Below are 17,758 nucleotides of genomic sequence, written 5' to 3' on the forward strand. Positions count from 1 at the left end.
AGGGGATATCCTCTTGGATGGAAAGACCTAGTCTTGAGCAAAAGGAACACCTTCTGAAATAGAAGAAGGCAGCAAAGGAAAATTTTAGATATAGATATGTTTTTAGGTATGGGCATGAGAACTGACTTTACTATAGTTTGCTTTTAAATGATACGAACATTTGCTTGTAGCGAGGCCAGACATATTCATACTTGCTTTAATATAGCGTTGCAATAACGGACTCATGCACAAGTAACTTCGTAGTTAGCAACTTTCAGTTTGCTTGTTCCCCCATTTTCTCAGACTAGAAGAATAAAGGTAGAGAATTAATCCTCATAAACACTTGTGTCTCAAAGTAAAAGCTCTGAAATGGGCATGAGGAAACGTGCATGTGCGAGGTGAAGATCAGTAACTGATGTTAATGCCAACACATCTCTCAGTGTGCTTGTGAAGTTCATAATAGGTGCTCATGGCTGTGAAGTGCCTGTGGAAGACAGGGAGGATCCTTATTCCTGTAAACTACTCAACATCACAAATCCAGGTAAGTCATCTTTTCCCTTGACTGCCATACACAAGCTTGATGTTGAGTAAAAGTTGCTAAGCTTAATAGTATGGAGTCTGTTTTTATTTTTTATTATTTTATTTTATTATGTGTTTTAGAGACAGGGTCTTGCTCTGTCGCCTAGGCTGGCGTGCAGTGGCACAGTCATGGCTCACTATAACCTCAAACTCCTGGGCTCAGGCGATCCTCCTACCTCACCACCCTGCTAGGACTACAGACACGTGCCACGACAACTGGCTAATTTTTTAATTTTCTGTAGAGTTGAGGTCTCGCTGTCTTGCCTGGGCTGATCTTGAATTCCTGCCCTCAAGGGATTCACCAGCCTCAGCATCCCAAAGCACTGGGATTGCAGGCATGAGCCACCATGCCCTGGAGTCTGTTTTTAATAGACTAAAATGTCTTTCATCCAAATTTGTGTCGCATCCTTTTTTTTTTTTTTTTTTTTTTTGGAGACGGAGTCTTGCTCTGTTGGCCAGGCTGGAGTGCAGTGGTGCCATCTCGGCTCACTGCAACCTCCGCCTCCTGGGTTCAAGAAATTCTCCTGCCTCAGCCTCTCTCAAGTAGATGGGATTACAGGTACCCACCACTGCACCTGGCTAATTTTTGTGTTTTTAGTAGAGATGGGGTTTCACCATGTTGGTCAGGTTGGCCTCGAACTCCTGACCTCGTGATCCACCTGCCTCAGCCTCCCAAAGTGCTGAGATTACAGGCATGAGCCACCATGCCCAGCCTGTTTCATCATTTTTGACAGATTGACTTGGGGTATCTGTAGAGATTCTTTACAGAATCAGAACTTTAGGATCCAGGAGACTTTATTTTTCAGTGTGATTCATATGCATTTGGAAGTTCCTTATGCTTAGATAAATCCTGAATTACCAAATTTTGAACTTTTGGAAAACTGCTGATTTTACCAGTTAATTTATAATAATCTTGAAGAAACGAATATTATGAATCAACTTTCTCTTAGAATTATTGTCTAATTTATTTCTGTAAAAGAAAAAATAGTAAAAAATTTAAAACACAAGTAACATTATTTATGCCTTAAAATTAAAAGTTTGTAAAAATTCTGATGAGGATAAAGAAAGCTGCTCCAGCACTTTGGGACACCACGATGGGAGGAGGAGCACAAAACCAGCCTGGGCAACATAGTGAGATCCCATGTCTAAAAAAAAAACATTAGTCAAGTATTGTGGCTCATGCCTGTAGTTCCAGCTGCTTGGGAGACTGAGGTAGGAGGACTGCTTGGGCCCAGCAGTTCGAGGCTGCAGTAAACTATGATCTGCTCCCACTACTGCACTCCAGCCTGGGTGACGGAGCGAGACCCTGTCTCAAAAACAAAGACAACGAAGAAAGCTGATCCTAACTAGGTTCTCTGTGTCACCAGGGAACCAATTTTAGGAAGTTGATAAGTTTTTAACTGTCTGTGTTTATTAGCACTTCCCGTTATGTTCAGCTGTGTTTCTAAGGGAGGTTATACTTCCGAGTCTTAAATGTGCTGATTAGGACTTCTGGTATTTTAAGGTTTGTTAAAACTGTATAATTAAATAACACCTCACTTTTATAAGCAGTCTTCATGGTTCTCAGTCCAAGCTTTGCCATTTTCTAGCTGTGTGACCTCCTCTGCCTCAGTTTTATCATCTGTAAACTTGGGATTGACACAAGGATGAAATAAGTTGATACATATGATGTATTTAGAATAATAGTTCCTAGAAGGTGGAAGGTACTGAACATTAATTTAAAGAGCCTGCCATTTTATAAAGCTGGGTTTCAAACAGCTTTTTAAATAAATTGGACAATATATTCAGGTCTGTATTACAAAATAGAGGTTTCTTACTTAGGATGTCTGTGAATTCAGTTAACGTTGTAAGCAAATTTTATGTATGAACTGTGTGCTGGGGAGAAAGTCCTTTGGCTTTCACTGGAGTCTTGTCTTATTTTTTTTTGGAGACAGAGTTTCGCTCTTGTCGCCCAGACTGTAGTGCAATGGCGCGATCTCGGCTCACTGCAACCTCCACCTCCCAGGTTCAAGCGACTCTCCTGCCTTAGTCTCCCGAGTAGCTAGGATTACAGGTGGCCGCCACCACACCTGGCTAATTTTTGTATTTTTAGTAGAGATGGGGTTTCACCACATTGGCCAGGCTGGTTTCAAACTCCTGACCTCAGGTGATCCACCCGCCTCAGCCTCCCAAAGTGCTGGGATTACAGGCGTGAGCCACCATGCCTGGCCTTACTGGAGACTTAAAGGGATCATAAACCCCATAGAATGTTGTGTCACTGATGGTGTGGTATCCTCCAACAAATTACAATTGAAAACCAAAACAAAACAAAAATCCCTTCACTTTTAAATTAACCATATTTTTATTATCTTAAGTGCTGTTATTTATTAAAAGTAAAGAAGTAGAACTTTATGTTAATAGAACATTTTTTTATATGTAATACCTAGGTTATGAATTTTTAAATGTGTATATAACTAAGTTAATATTGAACCTAATCTTATCTTTTCGATGATCCAAAGGCAGTTATGGTTATTTCAGTACCTGAAGGTCATGGTAAGCATTAATCGTCATGATACTGTGGCTGTAGTAGAAGGTTTAATAGCACTGTAATGCAACGGGATTTCCTGTGTCCACGTAACTTGAAGCTCAAGGCACGATTCTTTTAGATAAGAAAATATCTAAAAATGCTATATTATAATTGACTTATTGCTTTTAATAAAGAGGTTTCTACTATGGATATCTATTATTTACTGAATATCTTAAAGAGAAAAAATTGTATTGTTGTCCATTATGTTGTAGTCTAAACTCTCCAGTTAATGCTTGCCCAGCCCATGACAAAAAACTCTATTCTCCCTTTTTTCCCTCCTGTTCATATCTGTAATTAGGTAGGAGTCATTACTTCCCTTTAATCCCATTTTATTGAATATCTACTGAGTGTAAAGAGCTTCTAGGAAGTCTGATGTGGGCAACCAAATGATCTCCTAGAGTATAGGAAGAAAATATAATTTCTTTTTTTTGAGACAGGGTCTTGCTCTGTTGCCCAGGCTGCACTGCAGTGGCACAATCTCAGGTCACTGCAGCCTCTTCCTCCCAGGCTCAAGGAATTCTTGTGCCTCAGCCTCCCAAGTAGCTGGGATTACAGGTGTGTGCCACCACGTCCAGCTGATTTTTATATCGTAGAGACAGAGTTTCACCATGTTGCCCAGGCTTAGAATTTCTATTTATCTGAAAATAAGAAAATACAATCTTTATTAATACTGAATATATAGACTCACCACAATATATGCATATATTTTGTAAGTAAATAGGTGTGTGTACAAATATTTTTTAACTGATGGGGTTGTGTAGTCAGCAAAATTTGAAAACCACAGCTCTAAAAGATACAAAGAACTTTGATAAAATCTTTTAAAATTAGGGTTTTATATTATTAAAGTAGCACTGATATTCCCTGCCTATGAACTGCTTTATTTAATGTATTCTTATTCATTTATGGTAATTAGAAAATTTATTTGAAGGCTGGGCACAGTGGCTCATGCCTGTAATCCCAGCACTTTGGGAGGCTGAGGCAGGAGGATTGCTTGAGGTCAGGAGTTCAAGACCAGCCTGGGTAACATGATGAGACCCCCATCTCTACAAAAAATTAGCAAGGCCTGGTGATGTGTGCCTGTGGTCCCAGCTACTCAGGAGGCTGAGGCAGGAGGATCCCTTGAGCAAAGGAGGTCAAGACTGCAATAAGCCATGTTCATACCACTGCACTGCAGCCTGGGTGACTGGGTGACTGTCTCAAAAAAAGAAAGAAAAGGAAAGAAAAATTATTTGAAAAGAACTGTTTGGGCACTGATTAGACAGCTGTGAGGGAGTGGAAAGGGGACTGACTTTGGAATCACTAAATGGGACTTGATTCCTGGATCTGCCACTTTCTATGACCTTAGGTGAATTGCTTAATTTTGGGCCTCAGTTTCTTAATATGTAAACTGGAGAGAATGCCACAACACACGGGTAGTAGTGAAGATGTAAATGTGATGGGAAATGGTACATAGAAGATGGTTCAAAACTGTGTTGGATATGCTTATCTTTTATCAGTGCTGTTCAGCAAGAGTTTTTCGTGTTATTTGAAGTGACTTCAGTTGCTTATTTATACCGTGATAATTGCCTGACATATCACAAATATTTTAAATTGCCTAATAAGAAGTAGGATTTTTGGAATTTTCACAGTAAGACCAAATTTACTGATTATTTATGACTACAGTCAGTACTGTTGTTATTATTTCTATTTATCCAACCCTTCTGAATAGATGCCTTCCAGTTGACTTAAATTTAATATTTCCTGTGGCATTTATACATATATATGCACACATGTATGCAAAAAGCTATTAAAGCAGTTCTGATAATTAACTTACTTGGATGTGGCTGAAAACTTTATTCTTAAATTTCAAAAATGTTTATATAGAAGCAGCCATTTTTCTCAAGCATTTTTTAAAAATTCCTGCCATTTGTGAATTATATAGCAAATGATTACCTAGGTTTTGGCATTAAGCCCACTTCACTGCTTCTTACTAGTAAAACAAAGGATTACATTTGTTCAATTATATAAACCTGTTCTCATTACTTAGTTTTGAATCAGGAAATTGAAGCGTTCAGTCTGTCCGAAGACACTTCATCAGGGCTCCCTGAGGATCGAGTTGTCAGCGTGAGTTTCCGAGTTCTCTACCCCATCGTTATTACCAGTCTTGGAGTGTTCTATGATGCCAGTGATGTGGGTTTCCAGAGGAACATCACTGTCAAACTTTATCAGGCAGAACAAGAGGTATGCACTGCTCTGTACAGGTTTTTTCTCTTTTTTCCTTTTCAAAAACATCAACTTTTCCTTGTGACAATACAGTAAGTAGATTGGAAGACTATATAATTCTCTCTGGTTGAGAGACTTTCACCTTTCTTCCCCTATTGACTGAATACACTGTAGTGTGATATAATACTGGTTTGGGGATAGATTGTCTATGAATAAATGTGCTATATCTAGAAGAGAAGGAGTTGACTAGATTAGAAATCGCCAACCTAAAATTCCCTAAAGCCTAGGGAATTTCAAAAGTTGGTAATGGATATAAAAGAAATTTAGGATTCTTAGGATAAGTAAGTATTATTGCCTCTTTCTTTCAGCTGTAAAAGTCTGTAATACAAGGCTAATAACTGCTTCAAATCTTTTTTGTAATAAGGATATAGAGGGAATAAAAGTTATTCTTTTATAGAAAACAGAAAACCACTGAGGTTTCTCTGTTCCTGATATGTGGGGAAATCTGATTTGTTCACAGAGTGCATCTGAAGGAGTAGCATGGAATTGTATTTGAAGGATCTGTTTTTTAGTTTTAAACATGAGGAAAACTTGAAGGAATTATTCGGTAAACAACCCTATAGCCACTAACTACATTCTACAACAATTAACGTTTTTTCTGTATTTGGTTTATTACTCCTAAGTAGCTGGGATTACAGGTGCATGCCACCACACCTGGCTAATTTTTGTATTTTTAGTAAAGACGGGATTTTGCCATGTTGGCTAGGCTGGTGTCAGACTCCTGACCTCAAGTGATCTGCCCTCCTCGGCCTCCCAAAGTACTGCCTCAGCCTCCCAAGTAGCCTCCCAAAGTGCTGGGATTACAGGCGTGAGGCACCGCACCAGGCCTGCTGTGCTTCTTCTTTGTCTGTTTTGTTCAGGGCGTCCTACGTGTTTCTTCAATCTGTAAATGTATGTCTTTTACCAAATTTGGGGGATTTTCAGCTATTAATGTCTTCAGAACCTTTTCTGACTTCTCTCGCTCTCTCTACTCCTCCTGGGATTCCAATTACATGTATGTTAGATCTTTTGGTATTGTCCTGCAGATCACAAGACTGTTCATTTTTTTTCAGTGTTTTTTCTCTTTTCTAATGTAGATAACTTCTGTTAGTCTGTATTCAAGTTTAGTGACTCTTCTGTCATCTCAAATCTGAAGTTAAGCCTATCCAATGAATTTTTTATTTTAGATTTATTTTAAATATTATACTTTTTAGTGCTTCAGTTTCCATTTAGTTCTTTTTTACTGTTTCTATTTCTCTAAAATTTCCTCTGTGTTCATTGTTTGAGAATATTTTTCTCTACAGCTTTGACCATAGTTATAACAGCAGCTTTAAAATCTGTGTATGCTTATTCTAAGTCATCTCAGCATCTGTCTTTATTGATTATTATCTTTCCTCTAAAATATGGGTAACATTTTTCTGTTTTATGTCTAGTATTTTGGGGGGTTTTTTGGTTTGGATTTTGGTTTCTTTGTTGTTGTTTGACAGGGTCTCACTCTTTTACCTGGGCTGGAGTGCAGTGGCACAGTCGTGGTTCACTGCAGCCTTAAACTCCTGGGCTCAAGCTATCCGCCCCCCTCAGCCTCCTGAGTAGCTGGGACTACATGCCTGTGCCACCATACCCAGCTATTTATAAAATTTTTTGTAGAGCAGGGTCTCGCCATGTCAAACTCTTAGCCTCAAGTGATCCTCCTGCCTTGACTTCCCAAAGTGCTGGGATTACAGGTGTGAGCCACCAAACCTGGCCCTTATCTTTGCATTGTATCCTAGATATTGTGAATAATTCATTGTAGGAACTCTGGATCCTATTATATTCCTCAAAGAGTATTGATTTTTTTGTTTGTTTGTTTTAGCAGACAGTTAAATTGGCTGGACACAGACTGTAAACATTGTCTCACTTGCAATGAGAAACAGCTAAAATCTCTATTCAGTTTTTCTGGCCTTGGATGGGCTACTTGGGTTCTGCCTTGTATGTGTATTTCATGAGTCAGCCACAGATTTGGGCAGAGTTTATATGAAGAATTTACGGTTCTCTCTGTGATCCTTTCCTTTCTGGGAGGTTCTCCCTAACGCCTTTTATAAATTGATGTGTTTGCCCCAACTCTGTCCTCTTAATTTTCAAGCAGAAAGACTACAGATTTTCATTCAGATTTCTAGTTGCCCTAGAGTTGTATCCTCAGACAGAGTCAAGAAAAGGGGTAGGGAGGAGATGCATATTTGGAGCCTTTTCCTTCTTCCAAGTACTGATTCTTCTCCAGTTTCTGCCTGTTTGTTTGAATTCCAGTGCCTTCAAATCACTGTTTTTTATGTTTCATCCAGAGTTCATAGTTATTATCTATAGGAGAATTGGTCTGATATTACTGGAAGCAGAACTCTGTTCAGTTTTTTAAAATGTGTTTGTATTATCAATGTTGATTATTAGCAATGAATACAATGTTAGAGACTCACCAATAAATATACAAATAAATTTGAGATTAAATTTCTTTTTTATAATTTGCCCTGTTCTTCCTCTAAATAATCTGTCTCGTTTGTTGATGTGTTTATAGACATAAATATAAGACAGAGGGAAGAGTAGGATTTCTACTGATGATGCCAGCTATAATGATTACAGTGAGAAGAGTTGTATACTCAACTATAGGAGTCCATATATGATTGTAGTTAACAGTTTCATTGATACTGAAGATCAAATAGGTAATTGAAATAGCAGTACTCTGAGTATCACTGTTATCTAGAAATTAGAATTAATCTTGAATTGTTTTGGTACACTTGTTTATCTTAGTATATGTAGTTTTTAAAAAAAACCATTAGCCAGGCGCAGTGGCTCATGCCTGTAATCCCAGCACTTCGGGAGGGCAAGGCAGTTGGATTGCTTCAGCCCAGGAGTTAGAGACCAGCCTAGGCAATATAGTGAGACCCCATCTCTACAAAAAATTAAGAAAATAGGCAGGCGTGGTGGCATTTGCTTATAGTCCCAGCTACTTGGGAGGTTGAGGTGGGAGGATCACTTGCGCCGAGGAGGTTGAGGCTGCATTACAGTGAGCCGTGATTGCACCATTCACTCCAGCATAGGTGACAGAGTGAGACTGTCTCAAAAAACAAAACTATTTATAGTGTGCGAGTTATCAATCAAGTAGTTTGGTTCAGACATACAATATTTTGATCATGTCGATATAACTTTTAGTTGCCATATTTTTAACCAGGGAGGAGTTAATCTTTGTCCTCAAGGAAGGACTAGTCTAAGATGGATGCTAATGGGTTCATGGGTAGTCACAATGCAAAAGCTATTCTTATACTTCATTGCTAAGAACTGGTGTTCATGAAAGAAATAGACATAATCCATTGAAATGTGCTTAATTTTGAACCCCTGCATGGTTTTAAGAGCTTAACAGAAGTTTCCCCTGTGGTAAGTTGGTATATAAGAATAGGCATGAGAATGAGGAAATGTTGCCTAGAAGAAATGGGAGGGCCCAAGAAAACGATAGACATAATGAAAATCAGTCCACGTTTTTTTTTTGTTTTTTTTTTTTTGAGACAAAGTCTGGCTCTGTGGTCCAGGCTGGAGTGCAGTGGTGCAGTCTTGGCTCACTGCAGCCTCCACCTCCTGAGGTCAAGCGATTCTCCTGTTTCAGCCTCCCAAGTGGCTGGACTACAGGTGCCTGCCACCACACCCAGCTAATTTTTGTATTTTTAGTAGAAATTTGGAGTTTCACATGTTGGCCAGGCTGGTCTGGAACTCCTGACCTCAAGTGATCTGCCTGCCTCAGCCTCCCAAAGTGCTGGGATTACAAGTGTGAGCCACTGCACCTGGCCCCAGTCCTCTTTTATATTCCCTTTTTTGTTTTGTGTATATTTTCTTATGAAGATTCTTTTTCAAAAAGAAACTCCCTTCTTTTTGAAGGGAGTTTCCTGAATGCTTTGGTTCCCAGTAAAAATCTGTGTCTTTCAGTTTAGTTTTAACCCTTTGGGGGAGTTTTGACACTATAATGTGTTGGCTTAACTTAACAACACTGCTCACTTCCCTGAATATTTTTTCTTTCAAGGTGGGTTTTTTTTTTTTAAGGTTATGTGGATTATGTTTAGCATTTGAGAATTTCATGACAACTTTGATTACCTTAAATATCGTTATTTAATAACCATGACTGCACTAGGAAACCCAGTGATTCCAAAACCACAGTAGAACCATGTTAGTGACCGTGGTTAGGGCCATTGTGGATTTAGCTGACCAAGATGTAAGGTGTTTGAAAACTTGTTGCATATGCAATGTATAACATGAAGTATTTTTTCTTGTCTTTTTCTCCCAATTTGTAGGAGGCCCTCTTCATTGCTCGCTTCAGTCCTCCAAGCTGTGGTGTGCAGGTGAACAAGCTGTGGTACAAGCCCGTGGAACAGTTCATCTTACCAGAGGTACAGGGTGGCAAGAAAAGACTGTAGTACCAATGCAGTCCTTCATAGGAGTGGGCATGTGCTTTCAGGGGCAGGCACTTGGTATTTTCCTGTACCAGGGCAGCACTCCAGAGTGATAGATGAAGGTACCAACTGTGGATGGGCTAAAACATAGCACTTTGTATTCAAACCTCCTGAGGACTTCATGAGGCCTCAGAGGTTCCAAAACCACTTTTTGAAAAACATTGCACGTTGCCGTAGTTTATTTAGTGGAGTAGAGAACTACACAACTGTTTTAATGACAGAGGACGGTGTTGGGTGTGGATTGATGGAAAGACCAGACAGAGATACCATTTGGGTAAAAAGTAAATAATTTGCTTATCTAAAGAATGAAAAGAAAAGTCAGTGCAGACAGGATAATGACAGAGATGGACCATGTTTCCAAGTTAAATAAAATTTCTCCAAAGGGTGAACAGTTGTGGATGATAGCCTGAAAATGTACCTGTCACCTTCTGGGTCCCTCTAGGTCCAGTCGTAACTAGATATGCACTAAAGAATGCCTCGCCTGCCAGGTGCCCTCACTAGTCCTGGAGTTAAGCCACACAGTATGGTCACAGAGTGTGACAGAATCAGGATCAGACATGAACAAATTATTCATTCATCAGCTTCAGCCTTTCTAGGCTGTTTTAGTCTAGGCTGAGTACATTCCTGAACTCAGTGCTCTGGAACCACAATTGGGGTCAGTTTCCTAGAGACATCTCTGGGATTCACTTTAGATCACCTATAGAGTTCATTCCGCAGCATCTCAGCTGGGCTAAGGTGTGGAGGCTAGACAACTGACCGGCCCTGGTGACTAACCAAGAAACTTTTTCCTACCCAGTCTGTGGGGTGCCATTCACAATTTGTTCAACAATAGGAACCACACATTTTCATAACATGCTATGGGTCTTTGGAATTGAGTACAAGTAGTTGAAACTATATGTTAATTCTGTCAGTGTCAAAGGGATCTCCTTTTCATTTGTATCTGAACTTCCATTTTAAAAACTTTTGAATACGCTACTCTCAGCATACTGCTTACGGGGTAGCCTGCTCCGCAAGAGCAGTCAAAAAATAAATTAAAAAAAAAAAAAAAAAAAACTTTTAAATAAAAGCCAAACTAAAACAGAGGGGTGGAAAAAAAGGAAAATGCAGATATGCTAAAGGAAAACAAGACTACTAGAATCTCATATTTGGAGATAATCACATTTAACATTTTTGCTTCCATGTGTATATAGTTGCTAGGATTATGCTGTTCATTCTACTTTATAATTTACTTACTTTAACATATCACGAACGTCTTTTGATATGATATGCTCTATTATTTGTAATGGCTATATAGAATTACATTGTACGAGAGTATTGTCATTTAACTCTGTATTTGGGTATTGGTAGAGTTTCAGTTTTTCGGTGTTATGGAAAAGACTGTAGTAAATATCACTGCACCTCTGTTTTATGTGTATAACTGGTTATTTTCTTAGGATGAATTGTTGGGTCAAAGGGCATACACATTTTTAAGTCACATGATTCCTTCCTGGAGGGGAGTTTAGCAATTTGTATCAGTGTGAACAATCATTAGCAATATATGAGAGTGCCTGTTTTCCTACATCCTTTTATTATTTCACATATGAACTTTTTTCCTTTTTAAGTGCAGAATATACCATCAAAGTTATCTTTACTTTAGGAATAGTGGTTCAGGTCGGGCTCAGTGGCTCATACCTGTAATCCCAGCACTTTGGGAGGCTGAGGCGGGTGAATCACAAGGTCAGGAGTTCTAGACCAGCCTGGCCAAGATGGCAAAACCCCGTCTCTACTAAAAATACAAAAATTAGCTGGGTGCGGTGGCAGGCCCCTGTAATCCCAGTTACTCGGGAGGCTGAGGCAGGAGAATCACTTGAACCCACAGGACAGGTTGCAGTGAGCCAAGATCACACTACTGCACTCCAGCCTGGGCGACAGAGTGAGAGAGACTCCGTCTCAAAAAAAAAAAGAATAGTGGTTCAGATACATAGTGTTGGATCTCAGTTTTTGCAGGAAGCCATTCTTTGGTTTGTTCATTCACATGAGGTACTTAATCTCACTGTGTCTATTTCCTCCTCTAAGATGAAGTGCCACAGCACCCATTTCAGATGGTTATTCTAGGGGCTAAATGATATAACACACGTAGACTGCTTAGAACATGCTGCCACATGCCACACATTCAGTAGATCAATAGATGTTGTCATTATCATTATACTCCTCATCTGGATTGAGGGGGTCCTGTTCTTTAAGAGCAGTGTTTCTTCACCAGGGGCAATTTGCCCTCCGCACACAGAGCAGTGTATAGAGACATTTTCAGTTGTTAAAATGTAGGGTGATACTGGCATCTAGTGGGTAAAGGGACAGGGATTCTGCTAAACATCCTGCAGCCACAGGACACCACCTCACCCCTGCCCCAGCAAATAATTATCTGGCCCAAAATGTCATTGGTGCTGAGGTTGAGAAACTGTATTCCAAAAGAAGGTCACATGAGGTGCAGCAAAGAGGAAGAAAATAAACTTTAATGCTTCAAGCTAATCACAATTCTATGGAGTCTGCTCCATTACCTTGGTCAGCCTTATAGAAAGAATTGCAAATTTTGATTAGTTCATAAAAAATACTATTTTCGCTAGAATGTCCTTGTTCTTTAGGAAATACATGCTGAAATACTTAAAAATTCATGATATCTGTATTTTATTTTTAAGTGATCCAACAACAGAAAAGTATGTGTGTAGAGAGAGAGAAAAGGCAAATGTGGCAAAATGTGAACAATTGGTGAGTCTAGGTGATTTGAATGGTAATTTGAACTTTTCTATAGGTTTGAAGTTTTTCAAAACAAAAATCGGGTTGGGGGAGAGGGGTTAACCTTCCTTGCTTGTGTTCAGGGTGGTATATCTGGCAGTGGGTACTAATGATGGGAAGTACTCAGCCAAAATAGTGAGTTACCTTTGTAGTTAGTAAGACTTTTTTTCCCCCTAATTTTTATTTACTTACGTATTTTTTTTGAGACAGGCTCTGGCTCTGCTGCCCAGGCTGGAGTCCAGTGGCATGATCATAGCTCACTGCAGCCTCAACCATCTGGGCTCAAATGATCCTCCTACCTCAACCTCATGAGTAGCTGGGACTACAGGCACCTGCCACCATGCCCAACTAAATTTTTTATATCTGGTGTTTTTTTTTTTTTTTTGAGACAGCATTTTGCTCTGTCACCCAGGCTGGAGTGCAGTGGCATGATCCTGGCTCACTGCAACCTCTGCCTCCCACGTTCAAGTGATTCTCCTGCCCCAGCCTCTCAAGTAGCTGGGATTACAGGCACATGCCACCACACTGGCTAATTTTTGTATTTTTTAGTAGAGACAAGGTTTCACCATGTTGGCCAGGCTGGTCTCGAACTCCTGACCCCAGGTGATCCACCTACCTTGGCCTCCCAAAGTGCTGAGATTACAGCCATGAGCCACCACGCCTGGCCTAAATTTTTTATTTCTTGTACAGATGGGTGTTTCGCTATGTTGGCAGGCTGGTCTTGAACTTCTGGCCTCAAGCAATCCTCTCACCTCCCAAAGGTCTAGGATTACAGGCTTGAGCCACCACACCAGATCTAGTTTGTTTGTTTGTTTGTTTGTTTAGAAACTGAGTCTCACTCTGTCACCCAGGCAGGAGTGCAGTGGTGCGATCTTGGCTCACTGCAACCTCCACCTCCTGGGTTCAAGCAATTCTCCTGCCTCAGCCTCCTGAGTAGCTGGTACTATAGGCGTGTGCCATCACGCCTTGCTAATTTTTTGTATTTTTAGTAGAGATGGAGTTTCACCGTGTTAGCCAGGATGGTCTTGATCTCCTGATCTCGTGATCCGCCCACCTGCCTTGGCCTCCCGAAGTGCTGGGATTACAGGCATGAGCCACTGCACCTGGCCACCAGGTCTAGTTATTAAGAGTTCTAATGACTATAGCCTTGTGCTTTTTATCTCCCTTCAGGCTTTAGGCTAAATAGACTTGATTTTATTACTTTTATTAATTTTGTATAATATTTTTTTCTTTTAAAGACAAGCAGGCCAGGTGTGGTGTCTCAGGCTTATCCTCCCAGCACTCTGGGAGGCCGAGGCGGGCAGATCATTGAGCCCATGAGTTTGAGACGACCAGCCTGGGCAACTTGATGAAACCCAGTCCCTATTCAAACAACAAAAATAACCACACACGCAAAAAGCAAGCAATTATTTAATAGTGGCTGTACCTGGTGGGGAGCTAAGATTATGGATGATTTTAATTTTCTTCTTTTTGTATATCTATCTTCTAAGTGTTCCATAATAAACATATATTAGCTTTATATAATAGAAAAAATAAACAGCAATTAAAAAAATTCTCTCCTGTTGTACAAAATTCTATTTTTGTTGAAAATATGTTTAATTTTAAATACTTTTTTTTTGCTGCATTAAGGCTGATTGGGTTTATTTGCTCGGAAGAATGATAGTGATTGTTTGCTGGCATATCATCAGCAAAGAGTAACAGAAGAGAAATAGGTAGTGTATTCCATTTGCGAGAGGAAGTTCATCTTATTCCCTCCACACTTGGTGATTGCCTGGAGTCACATGTCAGCAGTATAGCTTGTCCAGTAAGCAGGTCGCCTGTAAGGTTTTCATTGTGTAGCTCACTAAAGCATAAATCTCAGTGGGCGTCACAAGTGATTCTTCACAAGTGAAGACTACTGTGTGTTTCTCTTAAAATATTTATGTTTTGGCCGGGCGTGATGGCTCACATCTGTAATCCCAGCACTTTGGGAGGCTGAGGCGGGTGGATCACGAGGTCAGGAAATCCAGACCATCCTGGCTAACATGGTGAAACCCCATCTCTACTAAAAATAAAAAATTAGCCAGGTGTGGTGGCGCATGCCTGTAGTCCCAGCTACCCAGAAGGCTGAGGCAGGAGAATCACTTGAACACGGGAGGCAGAGGTTGTAGTGAGCCAAAATCGCACCACTGCACTCCAGCCTGAGTGACAGGGACAGAGCGAGACTCCGTCTCAAAAAAAAATATATATATATATATCTCTCTCTCTCTCTCTCTCTCTCTCTCTAATTTTATGTTGTCCTTAATGGTACAGTTGGAACCTCAAACTAATTTCAGTAAAAAGCAGACTATTTTTGTTCACCTAAGTCACTAGCAACATTATTGTTAGCATTATGGACACTTATATCCTTAAACAGAGTTTCACTCCTGTTGCCCAGGCTGAAATGCAATGGCTCAATCTCGGTTCACTGCAACCTCCACTTCCCAGGTTCAAATGATTCTCCTGCCTCAGCCTCCCGAATAGCTGGGATTACGAGTGCCCGCCACCACACCTGGCTAATTTTTTTTATTTTTAATAGAGACAGGGTTTCACCAAGTTGGCCAGGCTGGTTTTGAACTCCTGACCTCAGGTGATCCACCCACCTCGGCCTCCCAAAGTGCTGGGATTACAGGTATGAGCCACCGTGCCCGGCCTATATCCTTATTTTTTATGAAGGTTGAAATTCTTTATATATAGTCATTTCTCCAATCCACAAGAAGTTGTTAACGTTTATAGGCACAGAAGTACTGTATATATTTAAGCTACTCTGTTGTTTGGATGAGAAATTAGAAGCTTTATGGAAAAGAACTGATGCATGAAAGGAGTTACAGACAGCTTGCTTATGTTATGGGAGAGATACATATGATATCTCATTTTTCCAACCTGTATCATGCTATTTTTTCCCAACTTTTATTTTAGTTTTTATGATCTTAGCAGGGAATTGCCATAAACAAGATGTTTTGGATCTTAAGAGATACCTGGTCTCCCTCTCCCTCTCCCTCTCCCTCTCCCTCCCCTTTCTTCGGTCTCCCTCTCCTTCTTTTTTCGGTCTCCCGCTGTTATCGAAGCTGGATTGTACTGCCATGATCTCGGCGCGCTGCAACCTCCCTGCCTCGGGCTCCTGTGACTCTCCTGCCTTGGCCTGCCGAGTGCCTGGGATTACAGGCGCGCGCCGCCACGCCTGAATGGTTTTTGTATTTTTGGTGGAGACGAGGTTTCGCCGTGTTGACCGGGCTGGTCTCCAGCTCCTGGCCTTGAGTGATCTGCCTGCCTCGGCCTCCCGAGGTGCTGGGATTGCAGACGGAGTCTCGCTAACTCAATGCTCAATGGTGCTCAGGCTGGAGTGCAGTGGTGTGATCTCGGCTCGCTGCAACCTCCACCTACCAGCCTCCTGCCTTGGCCTCTTAAAGTGCTAAGATTACAGCCTCTGCCCCGCCGCCACCCCGTCTAGGAAGTGAGGAGCATCTCTGCCTGGCCGCCCATCGTCTGGGATGTGAGGAGCCCCTCTGCCCGGCCGCCCTATCTGGGAAGTGAGGAGCGCCTCTGCCCGGCCACCCATCGTCTGGGATGTGAGGAGCGTCTCTGCCCCGCCGCCCCGTCTGGGAGGTGAGGAGCGCCTCTGCCTGGCCGCCACCCCGTCTGGGAGGAAGTGAGGAGCGCCTCTGCCCGGCTGCCCCGTCTGGGAGATGAGGAGCACCTCTGCCCGGCCGCCCCGTCTGGGAGGTGAGGAGCGCCTCTGCCTGGCCGCCACCCCGTCTGGGAGGAAGTGAGGAGCGCCTCTGCCCGGTTGCCCCATCTGGGAAGTGAGGAGCGCCTCTGCCTCGCCGCCACCCCGTCTGGGAAGTGAGGAGCGCCTCTGCCCGGCCGCCACCCCATATGGGAAGTGAGGAGCGCCTCTGCCCGGCCGCCACCCCATATGGGAAGTGAGGAGCGCCTCTGCCTCGCCGCCACCCCGTCTGGGAAGCGAGGAGCGCCTCTGCCTGGCCACCACCCCGTCTGGGAAGTGAGGAGCGCCTCTGCCCGGCCGCCACCCCATATGGGAAGTGAGGAGCGCCTCTGCCCGGCCGCCACCCCATATGGGAAGTGAGGAGCGCCTCTGCCTCGCCGCCACCCCGTCTGGGAAGCGAGGAGCGCCTCTGACTGGCCGCCACCCCATATGGGAAGTGAGGAGCGCCTCTGCCCGGCCGCCCCTTCTGGGAGGTGAGGAGCGCCTCTGCCCAGCCGCCCCGTCTGGGAGGTGAGGAGTGCCTCTGCCCGGCCGCCCCGTCTGGGAGGTGAGGAGCGCCTCTGCCTGGCCGCCACCCCGTCTGGGAGGAAGTGAGGAGCACCTCTGCCCAGCTGCCCCATCTGGGAAGTGAGGAGCGCCTCTACCCGGCTGCCACCCCGTATGGGAAGTGAGGAGCGCCTCTGCCCGGCCGCCCACTCTGGGAAGTGAGGAGCGCCTCTGCCTGGCCGCCCACTCTGGGAGGTGAGGAGCGCCTCTGCCTGGCCACTCCGTCTGGGAAGGGAGGAGCGCCTCTGCCCGGCCACCCCGTCTGGGAGGTGAGGAGCGCCTCTGCCCGGCCGCCACCCCGTCTGGGAGGAAGTGAGGAGCACCTCTGCCCGGCCGCCCCGTCTGGGAGGTGAGGAGCGCCTCTGCCCAGCCGCCACCCTGTCTGGGAGGAAGTGAGGAGCACCTCTGCCTGGCCGCCCCGTCTGAGAAGTGAGGAGCGCCTCTGCCCGGCCGCCACCCCGTCTGGGAGGAAGTGAGGAGTGCCTCTGCCCGGCTGCCCCATCTGGGAAGTGAGGAGCGCCTCTGCCCGGCTGCCACCCCGTATGGGAAGTGAGGAGCGCCTCTGCCCGGCCGCCCCGTCTGGGAGGTGAGGAGTGCCTCTGCCTGGCCACCCCGTCTGGGAAGTGAGGAGCGCCTCTGCCCGGCCACCCCGTCTGGGAAGTGAGGAGCGCCTCTGCCCGGCCGCCCCGTCTGGGAGGTGAGGAGTGCCTCTGCCCGGCTGCCACCCCGTCTGGGAGGAAGTGAGGAGCACCTATGCCCGGCCGCCCCGTCTGGGAGGTGAGGAGTGCCTCTGCCTGGCCGCCACCCCGTCTGGGAGGAAGTGAGGAGCGCCTCTGCCCGGCTGCCCCATCTGGGAAGTGAGGA

At 43.6% G+C, this 17,758-nt stretch overlaps 1 protein-coding gene across 2 annotated transcripts in view; it reads left to right on the plus strand.

Moving 5' to 3' along the window:
- The window catches only part of B3GALNT2 (beta-1,3-N-acetylgalactosaminyltransferase 2), a 61,265-nt gene that overhangs the window by 14,789 nt on the left and 28,718 nt on the right, over positions 1–17,758 (plus strand). For both annotated transcript variants that reach the window (XM_054497276.2, XM_063670945.1), the window contains exons 3-5: positions 420–520; positions 5,151–5,344; positions 9,673–9,768. In XM_054497276.2, the coding sequence (XP_054353251.1) occupies positions 420–520; positions 5,151–5,344; positions 9,673–9,768 (391 nt within the window). The remainder of the gene's footprint in view (positions 1–419; positions 521–5,150; positions 5,345–9,672; positions 9,769–17,758) is intronic.

Source organism: Pongo pygmaeus, chromosome 1, assembly GCF_028885625.2.
Source record: "Pongo pygmaeus isolate AG05252 chromosome 1, NHGRI_mPonPyg2-v2.0_pri, whole genome shotgun sequence".
NCBI lineage: Eukaryota > Metazoa > Chordata > Mammalia > Primates > Hominidae > Pongo > Pongo pygmaeus.